This window comes from Acanthaster planci, linkage group LG09, assembly GCF_054643075.1.
Source record: "Acanthaster planci isolate LZ-2023a linkage group LG09, COTS_SCS, whole genome shotgun sequence".
Lineage (NCBI taxonomy): Eukaryota > Metazoa > Echinodermata > Asteroidea > Valvatida > Acanthasteridae > Acanthaster > Acanthaster planci.
The window spans coordinates 1695079-1719990 of NC_141785.1; the positions used below are offsets into that span (position 1 = coordinate 1695079).

Below are 24912 nucleotides of genomic sequence, written 5' to 3' on the forward strand. Positions count from 1 at the left end.
TTTGAACCCCATCGAACATGTACTTCACAAGATATGGTGCTTGTAAGAATGCACCTTCAATGTCACATAAATGTGATAGGTCAAAATAGGTCAATATCTATTACCTCTTTTAAACAATAAGACCACTTCCCGTTTCGACCGGAAGGGTCACATGATCAGGCATGTGAATAGACATGAAGAAAAAAGCTGAAAATAATTTGTGATGAAATTTATCACGGGGAGACTACTGCAAGAGTGGAGCTTGAAGCCATTACAGTGGGTCTGGGGCCTGCTTAAGGGCTGCGCAAAAATTTTGGATTGTAGATGCTCTGTGGTGCAACCTGAGGCAATTCATGGTCCCTTTGCCTCTAATTTATTAAGGCAAATTTTTTTCAATAGCAAGGACATTTCTCATTATTTTATAAAATACTCTTAATTTTTTTTATTAATTGGATTTGTAAAACCTGAAATGGCCGTTTAAATATAAGGATGTTGATTTGACATCATCTTCCTTCTTTTGCAAGGTGTAGTTTGTTCTCCTTTCATGGAAGTGTTTGCGGCGTTTATCATACTTAGCCGCATGCTGTATCAATGCTTTTGCTCCGGAAATACCGTACTTGATACAAATACAATACCACTCACACCATGCTTCTCTAGGATTGTAAAGCTTGCGAAAGCAATCACCCACCATGTGCTCATCTTCCGTTTTAGCCATTAACAATTTGTTGCACCATGACTAATTCCATTTGTTTTTTACTGATTTGTCAATCTCTTTAAGATCTGCAGCTCCACGCTCAACGAACTTTTTTCCTTCTGCCGTTATTTCGAATTTTTCTTGACTGCATGTGAACGAGTATACGTACATGTACACACGTTCTTGTACCAATTTGCAACAGCCAGTTGGCACATGGCCATGCAGCAGCACTGCCATGAATTTACATCTCTATGAAACAACGACCCATTGGAAGTAATGCACATGCATATGTATAATAATTAGGAAAATGACTGGTCATATGAGAGGAATTAACCAATAACAGGTATGAGTCTGATTTTTACGGGAGTCGGATTTTCATGTGACACCGGGAATTCACACAATCGCAAAGTAGCTTTAAGGTGAAGCGCAAGCGACTGCACTTGTCACCGGTTCCCTCCTTTGGCTAGGAAAAGAGAATTTAGGTTTGTTGGAATCCGTGAAATTTGTTCGTTTCCTATGTACATGTACATTGTACATTTCAAAGGGTATTGCTTATACTGTCCCGAAGCAACGTGTGAATCAAATTTCACTGGGAATTATGGAAATTTTGAGCGCCACGTAATCAACGAACATTTACCCCCCTTACAACTTACCCTCCTAATTTTATTCCATTTTTACACAGAACTCGAACACCACAAATTTGAAGGGGAAAAAAACGGAATTCCAACTGAACAGAAAAGATTCCTATGCCTGCATGATTTGACCCACACGAGATGAATTGAAAACCAAATTATATTCTGCCACTGGACGTTGTTGGGGGAGGCCATGGTTCATTATGGATTTTCGAAACTTAACACAATACACTTAAATATTCCAAATATAATGATAAATAACTTGATGATGTCATTACAACATAATTATTTTGGTACTATATTTGCTTTAACGTCTGGGCTTTGTGTAACTTTCATGACAAATGAACATCACTATGTTACCAAAATTGTGCCTTGAAAACGTGAACAAAGTCAGTGGGCTGAAATAAATATCAAAAAATCAATAATAAATCACTTGATGACGTCATCATGATGTTATGCTTAGGGGCACATCTTTGCTACAGGGTATTTGCTTGAGGCAACTTTCATGAAGATCTGAGATTGCAAAGGGACTAAAGCTTCAAGACAAACTGTACAAAAGAAACATGATTTTTGGAGATGAACAAGGAGAAGAAAATGAGATGTTTTGTGCCTATTTGCAACAGAACATAGGGCTTTTTTGTAATTCTAACCTTTTAAACAAAAATTTCTTGGCTCTGTTTGCATACTGCAAAGTTTCAACCCAATCAAACGTGCGCTTCACAAGATAAAAGGGCACATTTGATGTCACATGACTTGTCGGGCTGATGACCACATTATCTTATGAGGTCTACTTTCGTGTATCACATCCCCCTCTATATATTGGTAAAGTTTCAACCAAATGGGACAAGAACTTTGGGAGATATAGGGCTTTAAAGGATGCACTTTTAATGTCACGTGACTAGTGAACTGATGACGTCATCATCCCATGAGGTCAATTTCATCTATCACACATCCCCTTCTAAATATCTGCAAAGTTTCAACTCAATGGGATATGGGTTATTCCCGAAATTATGGGTCCATTTTTTGTCATGTCTCTGTCATATCTGACATATGATTTTGGAACACATTTTCTAATTTCCAAGAGTGAGGAATTAATGCAAATTACCTGCCAAACAAATTGTAATAGTTTGAAATTGATTCTGGTGATATTTTCATGTCAAATAACAAAAGCCAGATGTAACAGGGACACAAAAATGTCAAACTTTTGGACACCTATTTTCTGGAATTACCCATATTTATTTAAGGAGATATAGGGCTTCAAAGTTTGCTCATTGAATGCCATGTCACCTGACACCTGATAATGTCATGATCAAATTTTCTGTATGGATCCTTTCTAGCAGGTATAATAAGAGTGTGCACCTTATATATAGCCGGTTAGTCCGGTTGTTGGAAAACACAGAAAACCTATGGGGAAATATTAAATATTCAAAATTTTATTTAAAAATCAGTTGATGACATCATCAACTCGTCATGTTTCGAGGCACATCTACGCTAAGAGTGTGCACCTAGTATATAGTCTGTTAGATTGATAAAAGTGCCAAAGTCTGCCTTTGGAAATGTGTACAAAAACTATGTGGAAAATTATATATTAAACAATCCACACAAAAAGAAGTGATGACTTCATCATGATGTCATGCTTCAGGGCACATATTTGCCAAAGGGTCCTTGCTTGAGACAAATTTGATGAAGATCTGAAATTGTGAAGGGACTAAAGTGCTCTGGAGAAAAACTGTGTACAAATGAAATGGGGTTTAGAGAAGAGCAGTGACAAGAAGAAACAAGAGCTTTTCTGTGTATTTGCAACATGCAGAGGGCTTTTCCGCTTTTGATTTCAGTCAAAAATATTGAAATATCTTCACTACATGCCCCGATGACTTACATGTAATAATTACAACAAATAGTTGTTAAACAAACCTTATACGAAGAACCTAAATTTACCCTATCATTTGATGTAAAGAGCAAGAAGAGGGATCGCACAAACTGGTAGATGTTTTGAAGACTACTATCCAGTCAGAGAGTAACACCTTTGAAAGTAAGTTCATATCTATCACCAATTTTGAATGATAAGCCACTTCCGGTTTCGACCGAAAAGAAGGGTCATGTGACTTTACGTACACATTATGAAATTAATATTTCAATTTCACTACAACTTTAGCACAAACACTAAATCAGTAGAAGTGACGGTTGATTTTATATGGATTTTCAATCATTAAAGTTCAACCGTCTTTAACTGATTGTAGTAGGAAACCTGATGACGTCATCATGACATCATTATTTGAGGGCCAGCCTCTTCCTGAAGGTCCTTCTTGAGTGTAACTTTGAGTTGGATCCAAGATTGCGAATTGCCCCAAAAGATCTTTTGAAACGTGCAAAGTCAATGTGGAAAATAAAATATTCAATTTCATAGTAAAACTAAAGATAGCTTCATCATGAAGTAATGCTTGGCGGCAGAGCTTTGCCACAGGGTCTTTCGGTATCCTACAAGATATTTGCAAAGTTTCAAATCGATGGGACATGTACTGTACTTCAGAAGATATAGGGCTTCAAAGAAAGCAAATTTGACGCCTTCATCACAGGAGGTCAACTATTAATTCTTTCCTTCCTAGATATCTGGAGGGTTTCTGCCGAATTAGACATGTAGTTCAAGAGTCACAAGGCTTTGAATTTTGCACCTAGAATGCATATACCGTCATAGATAATACTGCCTTAGACTAGCTGTTGAAAAAAGATGTACAAACCTACGGGGAAAATGAAATAATCAAAAATCAATTAAAGAAAGGTGATGCCATCAAGATGTCATAAAATTGGCATAATTTTTGTATCAAGGTTTTTGTTACCTGTAATTTTGATGACAATTGAAGTTTGCTAAAGTAGCAAAATAGTGCCTTGAAAACTTGTACAAAAGTCAGTGGGCTTAAACCCCCTAAGCAAAATAACTGCACCTCTAAATTCAAGTCACTTGATTTGTGCTTAAACTGAAAACTTTCCATGAAATATTACTTGATATTCTGATTTTGGGTATATTTCAAATTGAATAACAGAGCGTAAACATACAATTTCTCTTTCGTTCTCATAGTAATCTTGACCTGAAGTTGGCGACTACTCACTCATGAGTGTTCAGTGGTAAAACGTGTGCAAAATCTATGGAGAAAAATTGCAGCGTTAATCTCATGTCACGTGACCCCTGACAATGTTATTTTGACGATTTTGTCCTGGGACCCTCTCTTCACCGTGGATTACGAGTGTAGTCGAATATGGAATCAGTCCGATTTACCAGAGTGCTGAAGACTGGCTGTTAAAACCTGTACAAAATCTATGGGGAAAAATGATATATTCAAAAATCAATTAAAAATAACAACGTGTTGTCATCATGACATCATAACACTGACGTAATTTTTGTATCAGGGTCTTCGTTGCCTGTAACTTTAGTGACAGTTGAAGATTGCTAAATTAGGAAAATGCTATTTTGAAACATGTACAAAGTCAATGCGCTAAAAAAACCTATGCAGAATAACTGCACCTTTAAATTCAAGTCACGTAATTTGCGCTTAAACTGAAAAATTTCATGAAATATACTTGATAATCTGACTCTTGGGTGTATTTCGAATCAAATAACAGAGTGTAAAATACACGATTTCTCTTTCGTTCTGACACTTATCTAGAGCGGAAGTTGGTGACTACTCACTCATGAGTGTTCAGTAGTACAACGTGTTAAAACCTATGGAGAAAAACTGCAGCTTTAATCTCATGTCACGTGACCCCTGACAATGTTATTTAGATGATTTTGTTCTGGGACCCTCTCTTCATGGTGTATTACAAGTGTGGACAAAAAAGGAATCAGTCTGATTAACCAGGGTGTCCAAGATAGGCTGCTAAAAAACGTGTACAAAACCTACGGGGAAGAATAAAGTATTAAAAATCAATAAAGAAATAACAAAGTGACGTCATCATGATGTCATGCTTCAAGACACATCTCAGCAGGTGGACTAAGAGTGTGTACACGGTATATAGTCTGTTTGATTTATGGAAGTGCCGAAATTGGTTGTTGAAATCGTGTACAAAACCGACCAATTAAATATTCAAAATTCTATAAAAAATCAGCAGCTGATGTCATCATGACGTCACATCTTTGCCACAGGGTCTTTGCTTAATGCAACTTTGATGAAGATACGAACATGCAAAGGAACTTAAACCCTTTGCTACGGATGACTGCTACTACAACACCTTTGTGTGAGCATTAGTGCATACCACAGGTACAGTCTATTCACCATACAGCTGTTGGTTCAATGGGGCCTGCTGCTGGACAAAGCCCCCCATTCATGGCATGCCACAGCCCAGCAGTCACGGTCAAAATAATGCCGTTGTGATGGGGTTAAAGTGCCACACAGAAAAAAACCTGTACAAAACAAACAGGTTTTGGGCAGAACAAGGAGGAGGAGAAGAAAAACGAGAGCTTCTGTGTCTATTTGCAACAGAACATACGGCTTTTCACATTTCTGAGCTTTTCATTGAAAATGTCATCGTCATGATTGCATATCTGCAAAGTTTCATCCCGCTGGGACACGTACTTTTGGAGATTTAGGGCTTTAAAGGATGTACCTTTCATGTCACATGACTTGTCAACTAATGATGTCATCATCCCATGAGGTCAATTTTCATCTATCACACATCCCCTTCCAGATATCTGCAAAGTTTCAACCAGCTGGGGCAATCACTTTAGGAGATATTCGGCTTTAAATGATGTATCTTTAATGTCACATGGCAAACCAGATGGGGCTACTGACAACAGACTTCACAAACTTCATATTAGAATTTCAGTTCAGTTTAACCCTAGGCTCAATTTTTCTCAATTGGTTACCTTGGCAGAGATTTTTTGTAATCCTCACCCCAAGCATACACAACAAGCATGTAAACTCCCATTATTAAAAAAATATTTCTTCGATATCTGTTTGGAATAAGGGAGAGTTTCATAATTGCTGAAGGCAGTATTTACTGCGGTTCCCCTGTTTTTTTTGCGGTACCAGCAGTAAGCCCTGCAGGCCACTATAATGAGCTTATTATAACAGAGGTCAGAGCACACAGGCTGTTTCGTCACAATATTCATGAGAGCATGCCGTTTGCCAGACACGCGCTGGCCATGTGTCCGTCACAAAGGATCCACTTACAGCAGGACTAATCCCCTGGTTGCTCTCCAGCTAATCTTATTCATGACCACTTGGACACTTCAGCAACTTAAGGCTTTGACTCTCATACCTGTTTCCAATTGTTAACTTGTTGCTAGTTGTTTTGCTTGCATCAAAAGTTGAATTTTAAGAACGACGAGATGATCCTCTTATTCCCCACTTATAATGCTATTAATGCTTTCATTTTATTTGCTTTCATGTTGTTCATTGCTTTTTTCATCAACTTTTTTTTATCTTTCAGATTTGTTATATGTTTGGTTTCCTTGTCTGCTGCTTCTTGTCTCTGATGAAAAACGCAAATAAAATCAAATGAATCTTCGATAGAGTTAAGCATGAAATCATATATTTAATCGATCTTATACACAGTTTTTAGTACACGAATTAACACAAAGTTTGTGGATATGTTTCCATATTTAATTTAAACAAAAGAGTTTTACACCAAACTGCATGCAGAGCTAATGTATGATGTATATGTACAATACAATATCAACAATGCCGAGGAAATTCTCACAGGCAGTGTGTGCATGGGTCACAGTTGGAAGTCAGTGGGCCGTTGTACGGGACACCTTAATTGTGCGGTTACATTTTCTTGTTTCACTTGCATAATAGAGGCTACTACAACTGTGAATACATGTGCATTTTCAAACTTCCGGCTATAATACTTGGGCTCGTGCAATATTCAATAATCATACAATATGCAATAATCATTTATATGCTTTACTGGTGAACTGATTCACATTATTCAACATTATATTTCTTTTTAATGACTGTTAACAGAATCACTTTGAGGAAAACATTCCTAACTGGGCCCTAAATTCCCCATGCAAATTTCAGAGCCAGCATGGGTACGAAACTAAATTTCTAGCTAATAACTGCAGGCAAATTAAACGTTGCTTCCCAAATGGCGGATTTTTACCGCTTCTCGTTAATATCCACAGTACATACAGATCTGTTTTAACTGAAAAGCGTCTGGAAGCATTTATGGTTAAACGTACTAAATTTTTATTACTATCGAGTCCGGGGTCAAATTGCTTATTGTTTTCTTTACTTTTTTCTGAATGAGCAAGGAGCTTCAGTATGTACTTAAGTTATGTTGAGAAGTGCCTTGACAGGATTTTAGCAGTTTAAGATGGCAGTGTCTTTTGCGAGTTGCCTACTCGTGAAAAATAGCCAGATGCTTATTCTTGTCCGACTTTATCGAGAATATGTAGCATGTGCAGAAGGGGCATTTGCTGAGGTTCTTTTCTGCGCTTTAAGGCATGCGGTCAGTTTTGTCTGCATCAGCTGCCTTTGAAAGATCCAGGTATGTCTCATAATGTCTAAAGGGGTGACTAGTTGTCTCCTGTGGAACTACATGTAGCAACGGACCACGGCTGTTCTGAACTTGTTCCATGGCGGCAAATGCGCGAACTGGATGTGCGGAGCAAAAGTCACAGTCAGGTCGTTAACATTTCATGAAACAAAGTTCCCTTGGGTGTCCCTCGGGTGCTTGCGGACATGACAGATTGCAAAAATCATCTCTTTGTGTAGTTCTGGGTTTTGAAGTAGTTTTGTCTTTGACTCAGAGATGATCGGATGAACTTTTTCGTAGTTGCCATGGGGTGTTGATTGGCTCTTGCAGGGGTGGTGGGTTGACACTATCGGATGACTGTCGTACGTCTGGCCATCCTAGGAGTTGACTTCCTCCATGGCTAGATCAAACAGCTTTGCTTCTTTGTCTTCCTTCTCCTGCTGTGTGAGGTCCGATTGCGACAAGGAGGTTGGTCTTCTCCTTCAAGGGGTGGGCTTCAAACGAACTGAAGTGAACATTCTACTGAGAGGGGCCCAGCTACGTTCAATGAGGTTCAATGCCAAATTTTCTTTTCTTGGTGGGAATGTTTGCTTTAATCAGTCCCTTGTAATCTTTACTGGAAGTTCAGCGTTTATGCGGGGGAACCATTAGTCTGGCGCATGTAGATCTGCCTAAGGAGAAATTCGGCACTTCATTTTATTTATTTTCCCGTTAATTCATATAGCATTATCATTTACGAAGGACATCACCAATTCAGTATACTATTCGCCTTGCTGTGCTTTCAGTAAATATAAACTTATTCGTCGATGCATCCTCCTCGGATGTCGAATGCAAGTTCTAAAAATGCAACAGAGAAAATAGGCATTCATTAAAAGGCAGAGATTTATACTGAATACCTTATGAATACACCAGCCAGAAAGAAGCTGCTTGAGCTTGCCAGGCCAGTGTACCTTTAGTAATCCCTCTTAAAAACACATCAACAATCAGCACCTCCACTGGCAAGGTTCTTTGTTCCGAGACTCGCCTCTTGCTATTCAACGAGTAATCCCTATTCAAACTTGCAGCCTTTGATGGGCCACCTAGTCTCTTAATGAGTTCCAAGCTCCACATTTGACCTCATAAATATTCAGTTATTCAGGCCTGTTGGCTTTCCATTCATCAGCTTTGGGGTAACAAGAGCGGTGGTGCTGAAAAAAACAGCAATACCACAGTAAATACCGCTTTCAACAATTATGAAACGCTCCCTAAGATGACCTTGATTCGGATCTCAGAGACAAACACAATGTTCCCTGGCCTACTTTAAAGGAAAACGGACAACAAATGATTAAATGAATAGTTATTTCAAATGCTAATGCTTAGTTCAATTCACTGCGTGCTTTTTTTGCCTCATCCCAATCGAAAATAATGGTTGAATGTACATGCAGGGAAATTATCAGTCAGGTTATACAAAACGCAGAAAACTGCATACTGAATAACATGGGATATTGATCAACGAGTGACTTGCGTTAGTACATACATGGGTCCCCCTCCTCTCTTTGCTTTATGACTGCATTAATCAGAATTGGCATTCTGTTTGTATGTCTGTGCAACAGTAGGCCTTTTCACCATTACCTGTTAATTTCCTTGCTTGGTTGTACAGTAGCTTCCTTTAGCGTGGATAGCCGTGCATCTGATCTACATTGTACATGTAACTGCAGTGGCGTTGAATTACAAACATGTGGCCTTCACTTCAGCAGCAGCATGAAGGGTGCCTACCCACAAGAAACAAATAAGCAAATTGAAATATTCAGCTTATATAAACACGTAAATAATCAAACACCATGAACCAGTTATAATACGGTTTTTGTCTTCTGAGGGAACAATGAAATATGCACATTAAGTGTTTAAAAAAAATGAAGGAAAACTGCCTTCATGTTTCAGGGCATTTTTCTGAAGTGTATCATACAAAAACCGCCAACTTCTTTTCTGTTCTGAAGATTTCCAGACATTTCAAATAACATGGGGACCAATTGAAAATATCGGGATCTTTTGTATGCTAAATACTTTGTACTATTCTTCCAAAACCAGTTTGAACGATTTCTGCAGTTGTCTTTCAATATATTATGGCAGTCACATGTACGCATACAGGTAAATCTCACTTCCTGTTGGTTGCAGTCTTGACATGACATTGTTTTTGTCCTGGGGGAGGGGGTTATGAAATACTGTATAACTATGAGGGACTTCAGTCAGTTTGATGCCTATGTTTGGTGCAATCGTAAAACTTGCAAATGTGCGTACATGTACATGTATTGTGCTCCATCCTGACTTGACATGCCTTTCAATAAAATCTACCATTCTAAAACCATCGAATAATGTACACAGGAGGGAGTTAATGAATACGTGCATGTTGATCAGTGGATTGTGCTGGACAAGTACGACTTACTCAATCACTGTTAATTGCCTTTTTTATCATTTGGACATAAGGTGACCATATCGAGATGTTAAAAAAGGCCAGTTGTAGAGTTAAAGTTTCTCAGGATATGTCAGTATAAATTCAGAGCTAATTTGAGGGAGTTCTCTTCCCTAACATCACTATCCAGACTTAGCACAAAAAGTGCAGACAAAACTTGCAGTTTAGAATGTTTTGCAATACGTATACTTTTGCCTACCAGAACCAGTTCCAGCACTTCATCCATCCAGCTTCCAAACCCAGCTGCCCGCCGCACTATTGTCTGCTTGTTGGGCTCGATGCAACCTTGCTCATGATCATTGTGATCATGCCTATTCGGTGTCAACTCAATTCTGCAATTTCTTGTGCCAGTGCATGAATTTGGTTTTAGTTCAGCTTTTATGGGATTACCTTGGAGTCCTCTGATCAAGCAAAGTCCATTAAGAACCCAGTTGGAGTAATTTCAGGTCCAGGAAGTCCCATGAGGTCCTGAGAAAACACATGGGCCCCTCAAAAAATATCGTCCTGATCGAATCCGTGTGTTGAAGCGAGACCGCACGAATGGTCGATAAATGCACAGACGATTTGTGTTGAGTATAAAAATTGGTTGAGGCCTGATGACATAAAATCTCAGAGTTCATTCCCCTCAATATTTCGCACGATTTTTTCACAACCTTCTAGCCAAATTATCTAGAAATCATGCAATAAGACTGTGCGACAATGCTAACATCGACCGATCGCACAAGTTAGCTAATCGTGCAACAGACATGCGTTTAATCGCTTAAGCCCTAGGAATAATCTGTACAAATGTATGTACCAAGCCCATGGATTTCAAAATGTGTACAAAGTCATCGGGAGAAATTAAATCTTCAAAATTAAATAATAAATCTAATTATGATGTCAAAGTGACATCATTCTCCTGTGTTCATCTATGCTGATGGTCTTTGCTTGTACTAAGTTTCAATTTGTGAAGCAGTCAGAGTTTATGCCATTCTGGTAGTTGAAAAATGGTACAAAACCTACGGGGAAAAAAAAATCAAAATTCAATAAAAAATCAGCTGATGATGTCATTATGACGCCATGCTTCAAGGCATATCTTTGCCATAGGGTCTTTGCTTCAGGCAACTTTGATAAAGATTGAACCTTGGAAAGGGACTAAGGTGGTGCCAAGAAAAACTGTGTACGAAAGAAACGGGATTTCGGAGAGGAGAGGAGAAATCTCCACAAAAAGGAATACCTTTTTCGCTAAATGCAAGAATGCCAAAAAACTAGAGCTCATCTGTCTGTTGGCCAACAGAACAGAGGGCCTTTTGCATTCCTTTGTTAATTTTAACAACCAATCTAATGCACAAACCTGATAATTATTTCATCATGACCATTTGGGTCCAAAGTTTCAACCCAATCAGGCATGCACTACAGGAAATAACTTGTTTTAAATAAAATGTAATTTGACTCCTCATTTGATGTCATCATCACATCAGGTAAATTTTTGTCTAGAACACTTCCTTTCCTTGATATCTGCAAAGTTTGAAATCAATGGGATGTGTACTCCAGGAGATATACATGTAGGGCTTTAAACAGTGCACCTTTAATGTCACACAACTCGTTTGCTGGTGACAGTGTCATCACCTGAGGTCAATCTACGTTTATAAACCTTCCCTTCCAATGGTTTCAACCTAATCAGGCATGTACAATACAAAATACAAGCACAGATTACAGATTTTAAACATTTCTCCCTTTTGGCATTCCATAGTAAGCAATCTGCTCTCTGCACCGCGTGCTCGGCATTTTGGCGGGTCCTGAGTATATGCCCTACGCACTGTGCGCTGCCTGCCACACGTTACAGGCAGATAATGCGTGTCCACGCACACAGCAGCTAATGCACTGTATGCGGAAGGAATTTTTGAGTTTTGAATTTTATTGTAAGGGGTTTTTTGTTGTTAGCGCTTCATCTGTGTGAGGAAGTACACCACTTATGCACTTCATGCAGTTGACTTCAATGTTTTAGCAATAATATAATGAACAATTCACACTTAAATCTGTTACGGATGATTTTTTACTGAATGTTAAAAAAAAAGAACTTTTTATCATAACTTTCGATCTGATTACCTCATCGGCCCCCCAAATCTCACACATGTGTCGACTGAGTGAAGATCATCATACAAGTCAATTTTTCAGGCAATTCCGACAAACTTTGCCACAGAAATTTACTCAATATTCATTGTTCAAGATTTTTAACCTGTCGCTAGAGAGTGCTCGATAATCACATGACGAAGTATACTATACCCCCACCAACTGACACCGTTGAAAGCAAGTTGATACCTATTACCACTTTTAAACAATAAGCCCACTTCCAGTTTTGACCGGAAAGAAAGGTCACGTGATTTGACCCACACAAGATGAAATGAAGACCTGATTTTACCTTGGCACTTGCCGCAAACAGAATGTTACGGGAAGCCACGGTTCCTTTTATATGGAATTTAAAATAATTTACATAATATTTAAATATTCGAAATTCAATAACAAATCACTTGATGTCATTGTGACGTAACTATTTGAGTATTATCTTTGATTTGAGATTTTTCCTTGGTGTAACTTTGATGACATTTAAATATTGCTGAACAACTAAAATGTTGCCTTGAAAGGTGTACAAAGTCAATTGGCTGAAATACATTAAATATTGAAAAATCAATAATAAATTGCTTGATGATGTCATAATGACATCATGTTTCGAGGACCATCTATGCATAACGGTCCTTCATTGGCACAAGTTTGATGAAGATCCAAAGTTGCAAAAGCAGTAAAGTCCTGTACACATCAAATATTTTAGGTCTATCATTGCACACCAATGAAAAAAGCTGTTGGTCTTAGTAGAACCACGAAAATTTTATCACATGTGCACCTTATTGCAATCCTTCCCTAAACTAATTGGATAGTTGTTTTCTCCAAGTTTTTTTCTGCATGACATTGCTTTTGCATCCATTTTATAAGAAACGCGTGACATAAAGAAGCCATGATAAATTTATATACCAAGAGAACAATCCACTGTTGTGTGATAATTCTAGCTTAGAGGTGGGCAACAGAGAGCTACATGTACCTTTGACAATCTGTCAGTTGCAACTGGTTACAGCTTTTTGGGAAAATGTAGGCCTATGCCCCACAGTATTTGTATTTATTAAACTGGCTGCTAAATAACAAAATTAACCATTTTTCCTGTAACCTTCTGGCAAAGCCTTGTCTTTCCACATTTTCTATTTGATTGAGAACTTGGTCAGAAGTGACTTTCAAGGTTGCGAGTGTTGGCCACGTTGGTACGAGCACGCCACGATATCCAAGGGAAAACTCAGGTGCATCATTGTACAAGTAAATACAAGTAAGAGCATCATTTTAGATGCCAAGACGATATACAATACTACTAATAGCCTAACTGCCTAGGCCTAATTAGTACATGTAACACTAAAAACACTGCTTGTACAGTAGCTGCATGTATGATGTAGGCCCCAACATCGGACGTAAATTGTTGTCCACAAATGCAGAACCAACGAAATAGGCTATACCAACATGAAACTACCCACCTCAACCGTTGCCTCTTCCATGATCCAGACCTAGCCTTGAATCAGGATAATGACACCAAAATTTAACTTCGTTTTTACTAGGCCTAATTAGCAACAGCATTTACATGTATGAACCCACTAGTCCTTCCTCAACGTTGCGCTTTACAACAATAATACCCAGCTATTTACTACGGTGGCTCGTGTTTGCCAATTCGTTGCTCATGGCCCTAATAATATGGCGTTATAACGTTGTATTTAGGGCGTTATATCGCCATACTATTGCGTGATATCACCATACTTTAGTCCATGAAATGTGCAATTAAAGCGAACAACTGAAGCAGTTTATTTAGCCGGGAAGGCTACGAACGCAATGCCAGACTACCGCTCCTACCTTTAGGTGAGTTTGATTTAAACCATTTCTTTGGTAACTGAAGCACCTTTATCAAAATATGTAATGGCCTTCATTTTTTGTAGAAGATTTTGATTGCGTGGTGTATTATATGAAACGTTTTATGTAAATATTGCTGCATCAACCATCGCTTCCATCCCACCTCCTGCAGGGCCCCGCGTTAAAGGTACACTTCTTGAAACCCCTTAAATGTCATGTTTGGGATTGTTTACACATCTTATTTCAATCATTTAGTTTACAAGAAACCGCAGTAGTGATGACGCAGTGATATCCGTACTGAATTTCCAGCCGTCAGGTAATTTGGCATTTCGTGTAATTCGCCTGGTGCAACTTGTCCTTTTCAAAGTCATTCCCCGCTCATTAGCCTCGTTTGTGGCTCTGTCGTTTGTTTTCATACTTACCACTTTCTGTCCGTACCGTCGGATTTATTACCGTATGCGACAAGACAGCAAAGAATGCAGGCATAGACAACATTCATTTGGTTCATGTACGGCCAGAGCAGTTTATTGTCCGAAATTTCTCTCAGCCATAATTGTTTTTTCTTGGTCGGAGATTGTCAAACATTTTAAAGGAACGTGTGTTACTGGAATAAAAACTAGAACCCGAACTGCTCAATTTTAGGGCTTCAATAAGTGAACCCATCAACTTAATTCTCACGCGTGTGTGACCGTAAGCAAAAAAAAAATTGCAAAAGTTTCAAAAGATATAATTGTGTGGCTGTTTGTATGCTACATTTTAATGATCTTACCGATTAACGTAGTTTCATTGAAATTGTTTTGTAGCCCCGTTGGGCGTATTCCAGGACCGAGTGTCCATCCGCTCCAAGCGGAATAAAATAGTTTTTTTTTTGGGGGGGGGGGGGCTCAGTGCATAGGCGCGCCCAAGTACGTATGTCCGCGTTTGACGCGGAGCACGCTGAGTACGCTTATTAATTTAATCCGGCATGTGTGACGTCACTTCAGTTTAAACCACGCCAACTGCACACGTGCACTGCACATACAGTTACATGCATTAATCGCCGTTTACATGGAACGATGGAACCGGAAGTTAAAGCGCAACTTCAGCGATTGTCCATGAAAGCTTGCAAATCGTGGCGCGTCCGCCTTCGTGACGAAGTCACCTACGAACCGGATGGTCTTTGCGTACATGCAGAACCCGTGCAAAAAACTGCTTGTAACCACCTGTCTTTCTTTCGCCGATTCGCGATTGGGGGTGCACTTAAGCTCGCGGGGCGGATCAAAGGGCTACTTTAGTTGCATGCAAGCTCGTATGTGTTCAAATTGAAAATATTCAACTTGCATTTACACTATTTATAATGCATGAACTTAATAAAAAGTTTTGTTCTACATTTATTTTTCAGTTTTAGGCATCATGGACATTGACGGCCTCATAGCGCATTACTTCAGACTCAGTTACACCCATCTTGAACTTTAGCAACAGTCCATGGAGTTGCGCTGAGTGAGTGCACCTTGCAACGACACCTGCGGTATCTTGGACTGTATCGTCGGAAGAATCGATCTGACTTAAGTAGTAGGAAGTGGAGAGTTCTGGAGCACTTTTTCCCTTTGGTACCTACCCGACCCTAAAAAAATGAAAAATCTCACACAAACCAAAACACCCCTACACAAGCACCAAGGGCGATCTGGGGTCCTCGCGCCCAATCAGAGATCAAGATCTCGCTCGAGGCACCTTGTCCAATATAACGGCCAATGCAGCACCGTGTGTTAAAATTGTCTCAGATTTATTTTGTGGATAAAGCGATCCCTATTCAATGTCTTTTTCAGTTTCCTTCAGCATAAATCGGATGGAAATCTTCCTAGAAAGACTTCTCAGTACGTTTTGTGGGGGAAGTGTCCTTTTTGGGGGCCGTGGTCTTCAATGGGGGCGCTGAATGCAACAATACGGAAATACATCAGCGATACCAAAAATACAGGGGAAATTCCTGCTATACATGCCTGAATCACTGTGACTCACTCATCCTGGGCTTTATAGCATAACAGCTGGGCCTAGACAGTGTAAATAATTCCACTTGGCCAACCTCGATCTCCAGACCCGGGCTCGGCCCTGTCAATCACAAGAGCTTATCCAGGACTCCAGGTCTACACACTATCTATTTACAGTGCTGGAGCCAACCATAAACTTCCAGACACATTGGCAAGCATCCCAGACATTGGCCTGATGCATTTTCCAAATTTTGGAGGGGAGTAGATATTGCGTGCATTATCATAACATAGCAGAGTTTTGTATGGTGTACTATTTACGACAAACATTTCTCTCTCTCTTTAGCCTTCCTCCAAGCGACGCAACTACACGACGCGACGGCACGACGGCTCCCTTGCGTCGTGCCGTCGGGTCGCACCGTCGCCTTCTTGCCATTACTTTTGTACACACAGGTCGCGTCGCGTCGTGCCGTCGCCCGTCGCGTCGTGTTGCCTTAGGTCCTTTCCATGTTGCATTTTTTGCCGCCTAAACGTCGCTATGGTGTACTATTTACGACAAACATTTCTCTCTCTCTTTAGCCTCCCTCCAGGCGACGCGACCAAACGACGCGACGGCACGACGGCTCCCTTGCGTCGTGCCGTCGGGTCGCACCTTTGCCTTCTTGCCATTACTTTTGTACACACGCGTCGCGTCGTGCGTCGCGTCGTGCCGTCGCCCGTCGCGTCGTGCTACTTTAGGTCCTTTCCATGTTGCATTTTTTGCCGCCTAAACGTCGCCCCTTCCGTCGCCCGTCGTGTCGAGCTGTCGTGCGTCGCGTCGTGCGTCGTGTCGTGTATTGCGTCGCCTGAAGCACGACGCGACGCACGACACGACGCACTACGCGACGTGTCGTGTGCTGTCGAGTTTTGCTTCATGGTGTTTATAGGAGGCGCCTTTACTGTTTTCTTTCATTTCTGTCCCCCCGTGCTTGCAAAGTACACGCTCTTTACTCTTTGGTGTTGATTTGTTCTTGTTATTATTTCATCCATTCCTCTATTAGGAGTAATTTTTGTCATATTTTATTGAGAAAAAAAGAGCAAAAAGAATATCGACACATGTAGGAACTGCCCTCTCATAATAAGTGGAAGCCCAGAATTCGTCACTCTCTAAACCCAGCCGATGATATCTTTTTAATTTCTGTTCTTGTCGATGCAGTTTCCATTTGTGTTAGATTTGTAATCTTATAGATACTGGTATTTCTCCGTGGTCCATCCCTATAATCTCTAAGTAGTACTCCCAATTCCCAAATAATTTGTCTACAATTGTATGACCGCAAGTTTGACCACGGGTTTAGGAAATTACTACCGAGTCTGCTCAATAATACCATCAGAATATTCCGTCTTGATTGCAGTCTGATTGCAGCCATTTTTCAAGTGGCAACCCTAAACCTTCTTGGGCACTTAAGACCATTTTTTTCAGTTGTAGTTTTTAGCCTTTCTGCTCGCATAGGATAGCTCAAACACCCAGGCAGTTGATCCTGGCAACGATTTACACAATCTCACCATTTCGGGGGCCAAACAATCTCCTTTTTTTCAGAAAAATGCTGAGCTGCTACTTTTAATGCCAATGAGCTGAGCAGAAATTCTTACTTGAATAGTGAACTGCCTGCACCCAGGACATGGCATTTGCTCTTTGAACGCTGCCGCCATGGGCATGCAGAGCCTTGAACTAACAGCTTTTGAAACATTGTCCAATCGTATAGATGGTAGAAGAACTAACGCAACATCATGCCCAAAATTACTTGCCAACATACAAGAAAAGCTGCCAGATCGAGGCTCTGCATGCCTATGGCGGAAGGGTACAAAGAGCGAACAGGTAGCAGGTCTTGTTTCTGTTACTGTTCTTTTTCATGCATATTAAGTTACTTTCTAACTTTGTGTTTTCATGAAGAGCGAGTTGTTAAAGAAAAGGTTTGTTTTATAAATCAAATGCGATTAGAAAGAGCGTCACGACGAACTATCAGCCTTGTCTCCAGGAAATAAATAACATTAACCACCGTTGTTTTAACTTTTCCTGCTCTAGTTTGGATCTTCCTAATAATTATGTAATAGAATTGATTTTGCTCCCCCGCTTTTTGAAATCCTTACTCCCCCAGAATTAGGTCATACAATTTGTGTGGGTTGCTTGGCAGCTCGCGTGGGCAGTTGGTAGCAGAACTTGCAACCAGCCACGAGAGTCCTTCAGAAGGAGCTGATAACTTCCCTAGCTAGTGACCTTCCACTTCACTTGGCTACTGGCTTGAACAGAGACTGTTCTGTTGTCTCTCTGTGATTTCTCCTTCCATCGAACCTGCTATATTTACAAATTCGTCCCTGTCCTGCTCTAGGCAAAGACATTACCAGAGTGAGCCTATTGAGCTACACATGCATACGTTGCTGGACAGCGGGTGGCCTGGACCAGAGCCACATGAATTCCGTTCCGAGGCCTGATTTAGTCAAGGGGAAGTAAAGACTGTACACGTGAACCCTAAACATCAAATAGCCCAACACATCTTCGCCATCCATTCAAGTTCTTTTTACTACAAGCCTTTCTACTGCTAACTCCACAGCTACTTGCCAAGTCAAGACAAGCCAAGTCGTCCCCAACTTCAGCAATAGATCGTCTGCAAGCGAGGCCCTTTATCTATTTTCATTTCATTTCGTATCATATCTATTTTGCATAATGTTTTCTGTTAAATGGAATCCCTGTTTTTTTCTCATTATCAAAAAGATGCTTTCTCTAACGTGAGGGTATGTGTATTTTTGTAAACCGTGCGAAAACTTTTTACTATATTGGCAAGAAACGAATTAATTCTCACTGGTTAGCTGATAATAAAAGGCGTAAACTAGTAAACAAATAAACAATGTAAGCAGGTGTCATGATTCTCATATTATGTCCGCTACAATATTTCAAAATCTATTCTAAGATACAATACATCAATCATTATAACGTGCTTACTAATGTAAGATGCGGATCAGAGGAGAAATTATACGTGTGTGGCCAAACAGAGTTGAAAAAAGACACGGCCACAAAGATAATAGCGACTGTATAATGTTTTATTTAGAAACACCGACTAATATCATTGAAAGTGTGGAGCTGATGAAGGTAACGAGGAAGACTGGCCTGAAGGAAGACTACGACGGAATATTTTGATGGTATTATAGAGCAGGCTCGGTGGTAACTTCCTAAACCCGTGGTCAAACTTGCGGTCATACAATTGTAGACAAATTGTCTGGGGAATTGGGAGTACTACTTAGAAATTACCAGGATGGACCACGGAGAAATACCGGTATCTATAGGATTACAAATCTACCACAAATGGGAACTGCATCGACAAGAAAAGAAATTAAAAAGAAATCATTGGCTGGGTTTAAAGAGTGACGAATCCTGGGCTTCCACTTATTATGAAAGAACAGTTCCTACTTATGCCTATTTTCTTTTTGCTCTTTTTTCTTTTTCTTAATAAAATATGACAGAAATTAATCCTAATTGAGGAATGGATGAGATAAAAACAAGAACAAATCAACACCAAAGAGTAAATAGCGTGTACTTTGCAAGCACGGGGGACAGAAATGAAAGAAAACAGTAAAGGCGCCCTCTATCAACACCATGAAGCAAAAAACGACGTCACACGACGCGTCGCGTCTTGCGTCGTGTCGTGCATCGCGTCGTGCTTCAGGCGACGTAATAGGCGACGCGATGCACGACGGTACGACGCGACTGGCGACGGAAGGGGCGACGTTTAGGCAGCAAAAAATGCAACATCTAAGGCAGCACGACGCAACGGGCGACGGCACGACGCGACGCACGACGCGACGTGTGTGTACAAAAGTAATGGCAAGAAGGCGACGGTGCGACCCGATGGCACGACGCAAGGGAGCCGTCGTGTCGTCTGGTTGCGTCACCTGGAGGGAGGCAAGAGAGAGAGAAATATTTTTCGTAAATACTACACCATACGTCGCCCCTTCCGTCGCCTGTCGCGACGTACCGTCGTGCGTCGCGTCGTGCATCGAGTCGCCTATTGCGTAGCCTGAAGCACGACACAACGCATGACGCGACGCACGATGCGACGCGTCGTGTGACGTCGTTTTTTGCTTCATGGTGTTGATACAGGGCGCCTTTATTGTTTTCTTTCATTTCTGTCCCCCGTGCTTGTAAAGTACATGCTATTTACTCTTTGGTGTTGATTTGTTTTTGTTTTTATCTCAACCGTTCCTCGATTAGGATTAAATTCTTTCATATTTTATTAAGAAAAAAAAAAAGCAAAAATAAATAATATGTAGGAACTGCTCTGATTTCTAAGTAGTACTCCTAATTCTTCAGACAATTTGTCTACAATTGTACGGCTGCAAGTTCGACCACGGGTTTAAGAAGTTACCACCGAGCCTGCTCTATAATACTGTAGCGTAGACCTGGGTGCTACTGTCCCTCAAATCCCGGTAACGCAAAAGAGGGGGACAGATACAGGACTTCCAAAAAGAATTTATTTGCTTTATTCACCAAACTCGGCGCACGACCTTCCAAACGGCCGTCAGAACAACAACAACTGCTTACGTGACACTCGAGCTCTACAAAAACACAGCATGTATCACAATGTATAACAATTTCTAAGGCCGCCCTGGCACTTTTCCAATCTCCCTCCCGCGCCCGCCAAACCACAATGCCCCAAAATAGAACCCAATTTCCGGTGCGCACCCAACACAAGAGAAACAGGCCAGGGCACTCCGCCGGAGGCCCTCCGCCGGCGGCCCTCAGCGCCGCCGGCGGGGTACGAAAGATTAACATGGCAATAAAACATGAAAAAGGCTTTACAATTGTCCGTTACACTACCTCCTCCTACAAAAAAGCCTATTCTCCAGAATATGGCACATTTTGAAGATTTCACTCAATTTAGAAAAACGACTGTTCTTTTTGTCACGATTAGAAGAAACACAGAAATTGAGTCAAACAATCATCACAAAAACACCAATGTTAAGGTTCTCTCATTTTCAAAAGGCTTAGGCCCACCTGGGTGTCCACGAGAATGTTCGTTAGCGTTGATTTAGGCCCCAAGTTGGTTCCCAAATTAAACAAGAACACAACAGTCAGCGAGGTCTACCCACTGCAAAGTCACTTGTTATCTGGCCTATTCGCCGTTTAGACTGTCTCTTTTCAGGGTTCGCCACCAAATATCTCCTGGCTCTATGAGGCCGACCGATTCGGTTTCCCTGTACGTGCGCAGGCCCGATGGTTCCTCCAGCGTCTCACGTGTAACCGTGGTGAATTCCGCCTCTTCTACAGTGACCACCCGTCTGACTGGGACACCGCCCGCTGCTCCTTCAGCCTCTCCACCGGCGGCGCCACCGTGCTGGGACCGGACGTGTCGGGCTAGGTAGTCGGCACGCCTGTACACCTGCGAACACTGGCGGCAAGGGAAGCTCCGCTCCTCGTGCGCTGCCTTTTCATGCCTTCGTCTGTTATAGGAAGAGGCGTATGCTTGCCCGCACTCTCGGCATCGAAACGGATTCGTCTCCATCTTGATCTCGGACTGGTTCTGGAATTGTTGACCAGGCTGGCCGTTTGCGCTTTCCGTCTCTGCTCCAGTGTGGGGGGAAGGGTAGACTTGTTGCAAGTACCTTCGTGGTTTCCGGACTGCTCTACCACGACGAGTGCGAGGCGTGCTGGTGACTGGATGTGGTTGGTTGTGAGCCGCGCCGGCGGCGGGGCTGCCCGCGCCGGCGGCGGCGGTGGGGCTGCTGTGAGACGGGCTTGCAGCGCTGCTCGCGCCGGCGGCGGAACTCCCCGCGCCGGCGGTGGGGCTCCTGTGAGACGGGCTTGCAGACAATTTCCAGGCCTCGGAGAACCCACAGTCCTCTGCACTCACTCCTTGGCAAGTCTTTAGCCTATCCGCATGGACTACTTGAGGATTAGAGCAGGGGGTCTTTTGGATTCGGTACACCACATCAGACAGCCGGTCCACCACGACATATGGCCCAGTCCAGCTTAGACTCAATTTTGGACAGACTCCCTTCTTCCGTACCTTGCAGTGAAGTCACACGACATCTCCTCTGTTGTCCAACTCCTGACTAACATTCCTGTCGTAGTGCCTCTTCTGAGCCCTCATCTGTGACCCGGTCGCCTCCCGTGCTGCCTCGTGTGCAAGCTGTAGTTTGTCCTGTAGGGTCTGTGCATATTCCGATGCATTTGACTGGGCTTAGGGGGTAGAGCCAACAAGCAAATCAACCAGCATCCTGACCTCACGCCCCAGCATCATAGTGTTCGGTGTCTCTTTTCGTGCTCCGCTGACCGATATGCCATAGTGAGAAGGGCAAGATGTTCATCCCAGTCGGTCTGAGACTTGTTCACCCATAGACTCAACATGGCCTCCATGGTTCGGTTGAACCTCTCAACCATCCCGTCAGACCTCGGATGGTATGGCGTCGTGCGGGTCCTCCATATGCCAAGGACTGAACACATCTGTGCAAAGACTTCAGATTCGAACTCTCGACCCTGGTCGGAATGAACTTCAAGAGGAACACCAAACCTGGAGACCAACTCATCCACAAGCTTGGTTGCCACTGTCTTAGCAGTATAGTCTGGAACCAGATAGCATTCTGTCCACCTAGTGAAGTAGTCCCCAACAACAACGATGAACAGTACTTGTTGCCTCGCTGTGTGGCGGGAAGTGGCCCAACGACATCAATCGCTATCCTCTCCATTGGTGCTCCAACTTGGTAGCACTCCATTCGTGCTCTCTTTGCCTTTGCAGGTGGCTTCCGCTGCTGGCACTGTTGGCATCGTGCAACCCATCTACGGACGGACTGCCTCATAGAAGGCCAGTAGAAATCACTCCGGCATAACCTAGGGAAGGTCTTTGCGATACCTAAGTGTCCGGCCGTCTTTTGGTTGTGGAAGTGCCGCAGAATAGTTGGTTGCAGTTCTTGTGGCACTAGGACTCGGAGACGGGGCGACTCGGTCGGTCTGTCTGGCTCCCACTTGATACAAAGGGCCCCTTGCTCCATCACCAGCTGCTCGAAGCGAGCCCACCAGAACTTGATATTTCGGTTTAAGGAAGCTATAGTCTCCCACGGTGGCCGTTGACCTTGCGTCACCCACTGCCTTACCACTTTGAGGTCCCCGTTGTTTTGTTGCACTTGGACAATATGGTCACGACTGAGTTCTAGGGTAACTGTTGGACTCTGAGCCCTCGATGGAGGTTGATGAACTGGCCTCAAGGTCGGGTCTTGAGACAAATATTCCACAACCGGGGGTTTGGCTTCCGTCGCCAGGGGGGATGCTGCTGAACTCAAGGGTTCAGCTGCCTCCGCCAATGGCGGGGCTTCCAGTTCCAACCGGTCCGATGACTGAATGGTACTGCACCGTGTCTGTCTCCCCCCGGGGCTGGTGTAAGCATTCTACATCCAATGTGGCGCCTTGGCTGATCTCCTCCTCCCAAATCAGTTGGCACCTATGCTCTCACAGAAAGTCCAGGCCAAGAATGGCGTCATCGCCCACGTCAACAACCCACACGTTGTGCTGTATCTCAGTCCCTCCAAGGTTGATTTGCACCTTCGTACGTCCGGCAATGTGCAAGGCACTGCTGTCCGCCTGACAGAACTGGCGATCTGCAGGGTAAAGCTCCGGTCTGATGTCCGGACCCAACCTGTCCCAAAGGTGGGAAGAAATGAAACTCTCTGTTGCTCTGGTGTCGATCAAGAAACTCACCGCCAACCCAAACAGTCTTCCCCGGACATAGAGTCCCTACTCCAAAGATGCCGGTCGTATGGCAACACCAGACGGTGGTGGGACCGTTAACACCGGAGGTGGGGCTGCCCGTGCCGGCGGCGGGGCCACCTGCGCCGGCGGCGGAGCTGTCCACCTCGGCTGCGGGGCTGCCTGCGCCGGCGGCGAGGCTACCCGTGCTGATGGCGGAACTGCCTGCGCTGGCGGCGAGGCTACCCATGCCGGCGGCGGAACTTCCTGTACTTCAGGTTCACTGGGCCTCTGGATATCTAAGGCTGGGCCTCCGGCCCCGAGACCAGCCTTACCTTGTTTAACAGTTGCTGGTCGTCCTTCAGGTGGGGACATCGGGCCCGGAAATGCTCAAGGCTACCACACTTCCAGCATCTTGGCTTCCAATCGTCCCCCTTCTTTGCTTGTTGTCCACGACGCTGTGTTTGCAACAGTTCTCGCAACATTGCCGCTCGCAACATTTCCTCGTTGGGCTCTGCTGTCAAGGGTCTGGACCGTCCAACCTTCTCAGCTTTGTACCAGGCTTCAGCCTCAGCCACGATCTCTACTGCCTCATCCAGTGTCGACGGTTTTCCCTGAAAAAGGGCGCGCTTCAGTTCAAGATCGTCCAGGGCATTCTTGAACATCTTGATAGCAAAGTCCTCCTGGAAGGTTGTCCCACTATCAGGAAAGGCACGTCGGACCAGTCTCCTGATGGCCTGCCCAGGTTCAGCCACGGTCTCGCCCGGACGCCTTCCTCGAGATGTCAACTCGGCCCGATGTCTGATCCGCTGGCTTGCTGTTCCAAAACGACGTTCAAGGGCCTTCACCAGTTTGCCTGGTAGGTGTAGTAGCGAACCGTATTGGGTCTAGATTACTTAAGTGATAGAGCTGAGTGTCGTGAGCCTAGGCTGGGAGCTCGTGGTCTTTGCTGTTGGATTGCTTGTCGTCTGTAAGAACTGATAGTGGGGTGACGGCTGGAAGGCAATCTTGTCATTGTTCTAGCTATCCTTCAGGTTAATTTGATGTACTCAGATCGCTATGAGGGTAATTTCCCTTTCGTTAGATCGACC

The 24912-nt window shown here is 42.9% G+C and overlaps 1 protein-coding gene across 8 annotated transcripts in view; it reads right to left on the reverse strand.

The window, feature by feature from the left end:
* The window catches only part of trim37 (tripartite motif containing 37), a 317829-nt gene extending 303878 nt beyond the window's left edge, over positions 1 to 13951 (reverse strand). For 7 of the 8 annotated variants that reach the window (XR_015426288.1, XR_015426287.1, XM_087140616.1 and 4 more), the window contains exon 1: positions 13783 to 13951. Coding sequence is in view for 5 of the 8 variants with exons in the window: in XM_087140616.1 (XP_086996742.1) it covers positions 13783 to 13803 (21 nt within the window). In the remaining 3 variants the exon portion in view is untranslated. Of the gene's footprint in view, positions 1 to 4359; positions 4447 to 13782 lie in introns of all 8 variants that reach the window. The other variant, XM_087140612.1, reaches the window with a different exon arrangement.
* Positions 13952 to 24912: the final 10961 nt, after the last annotated feature.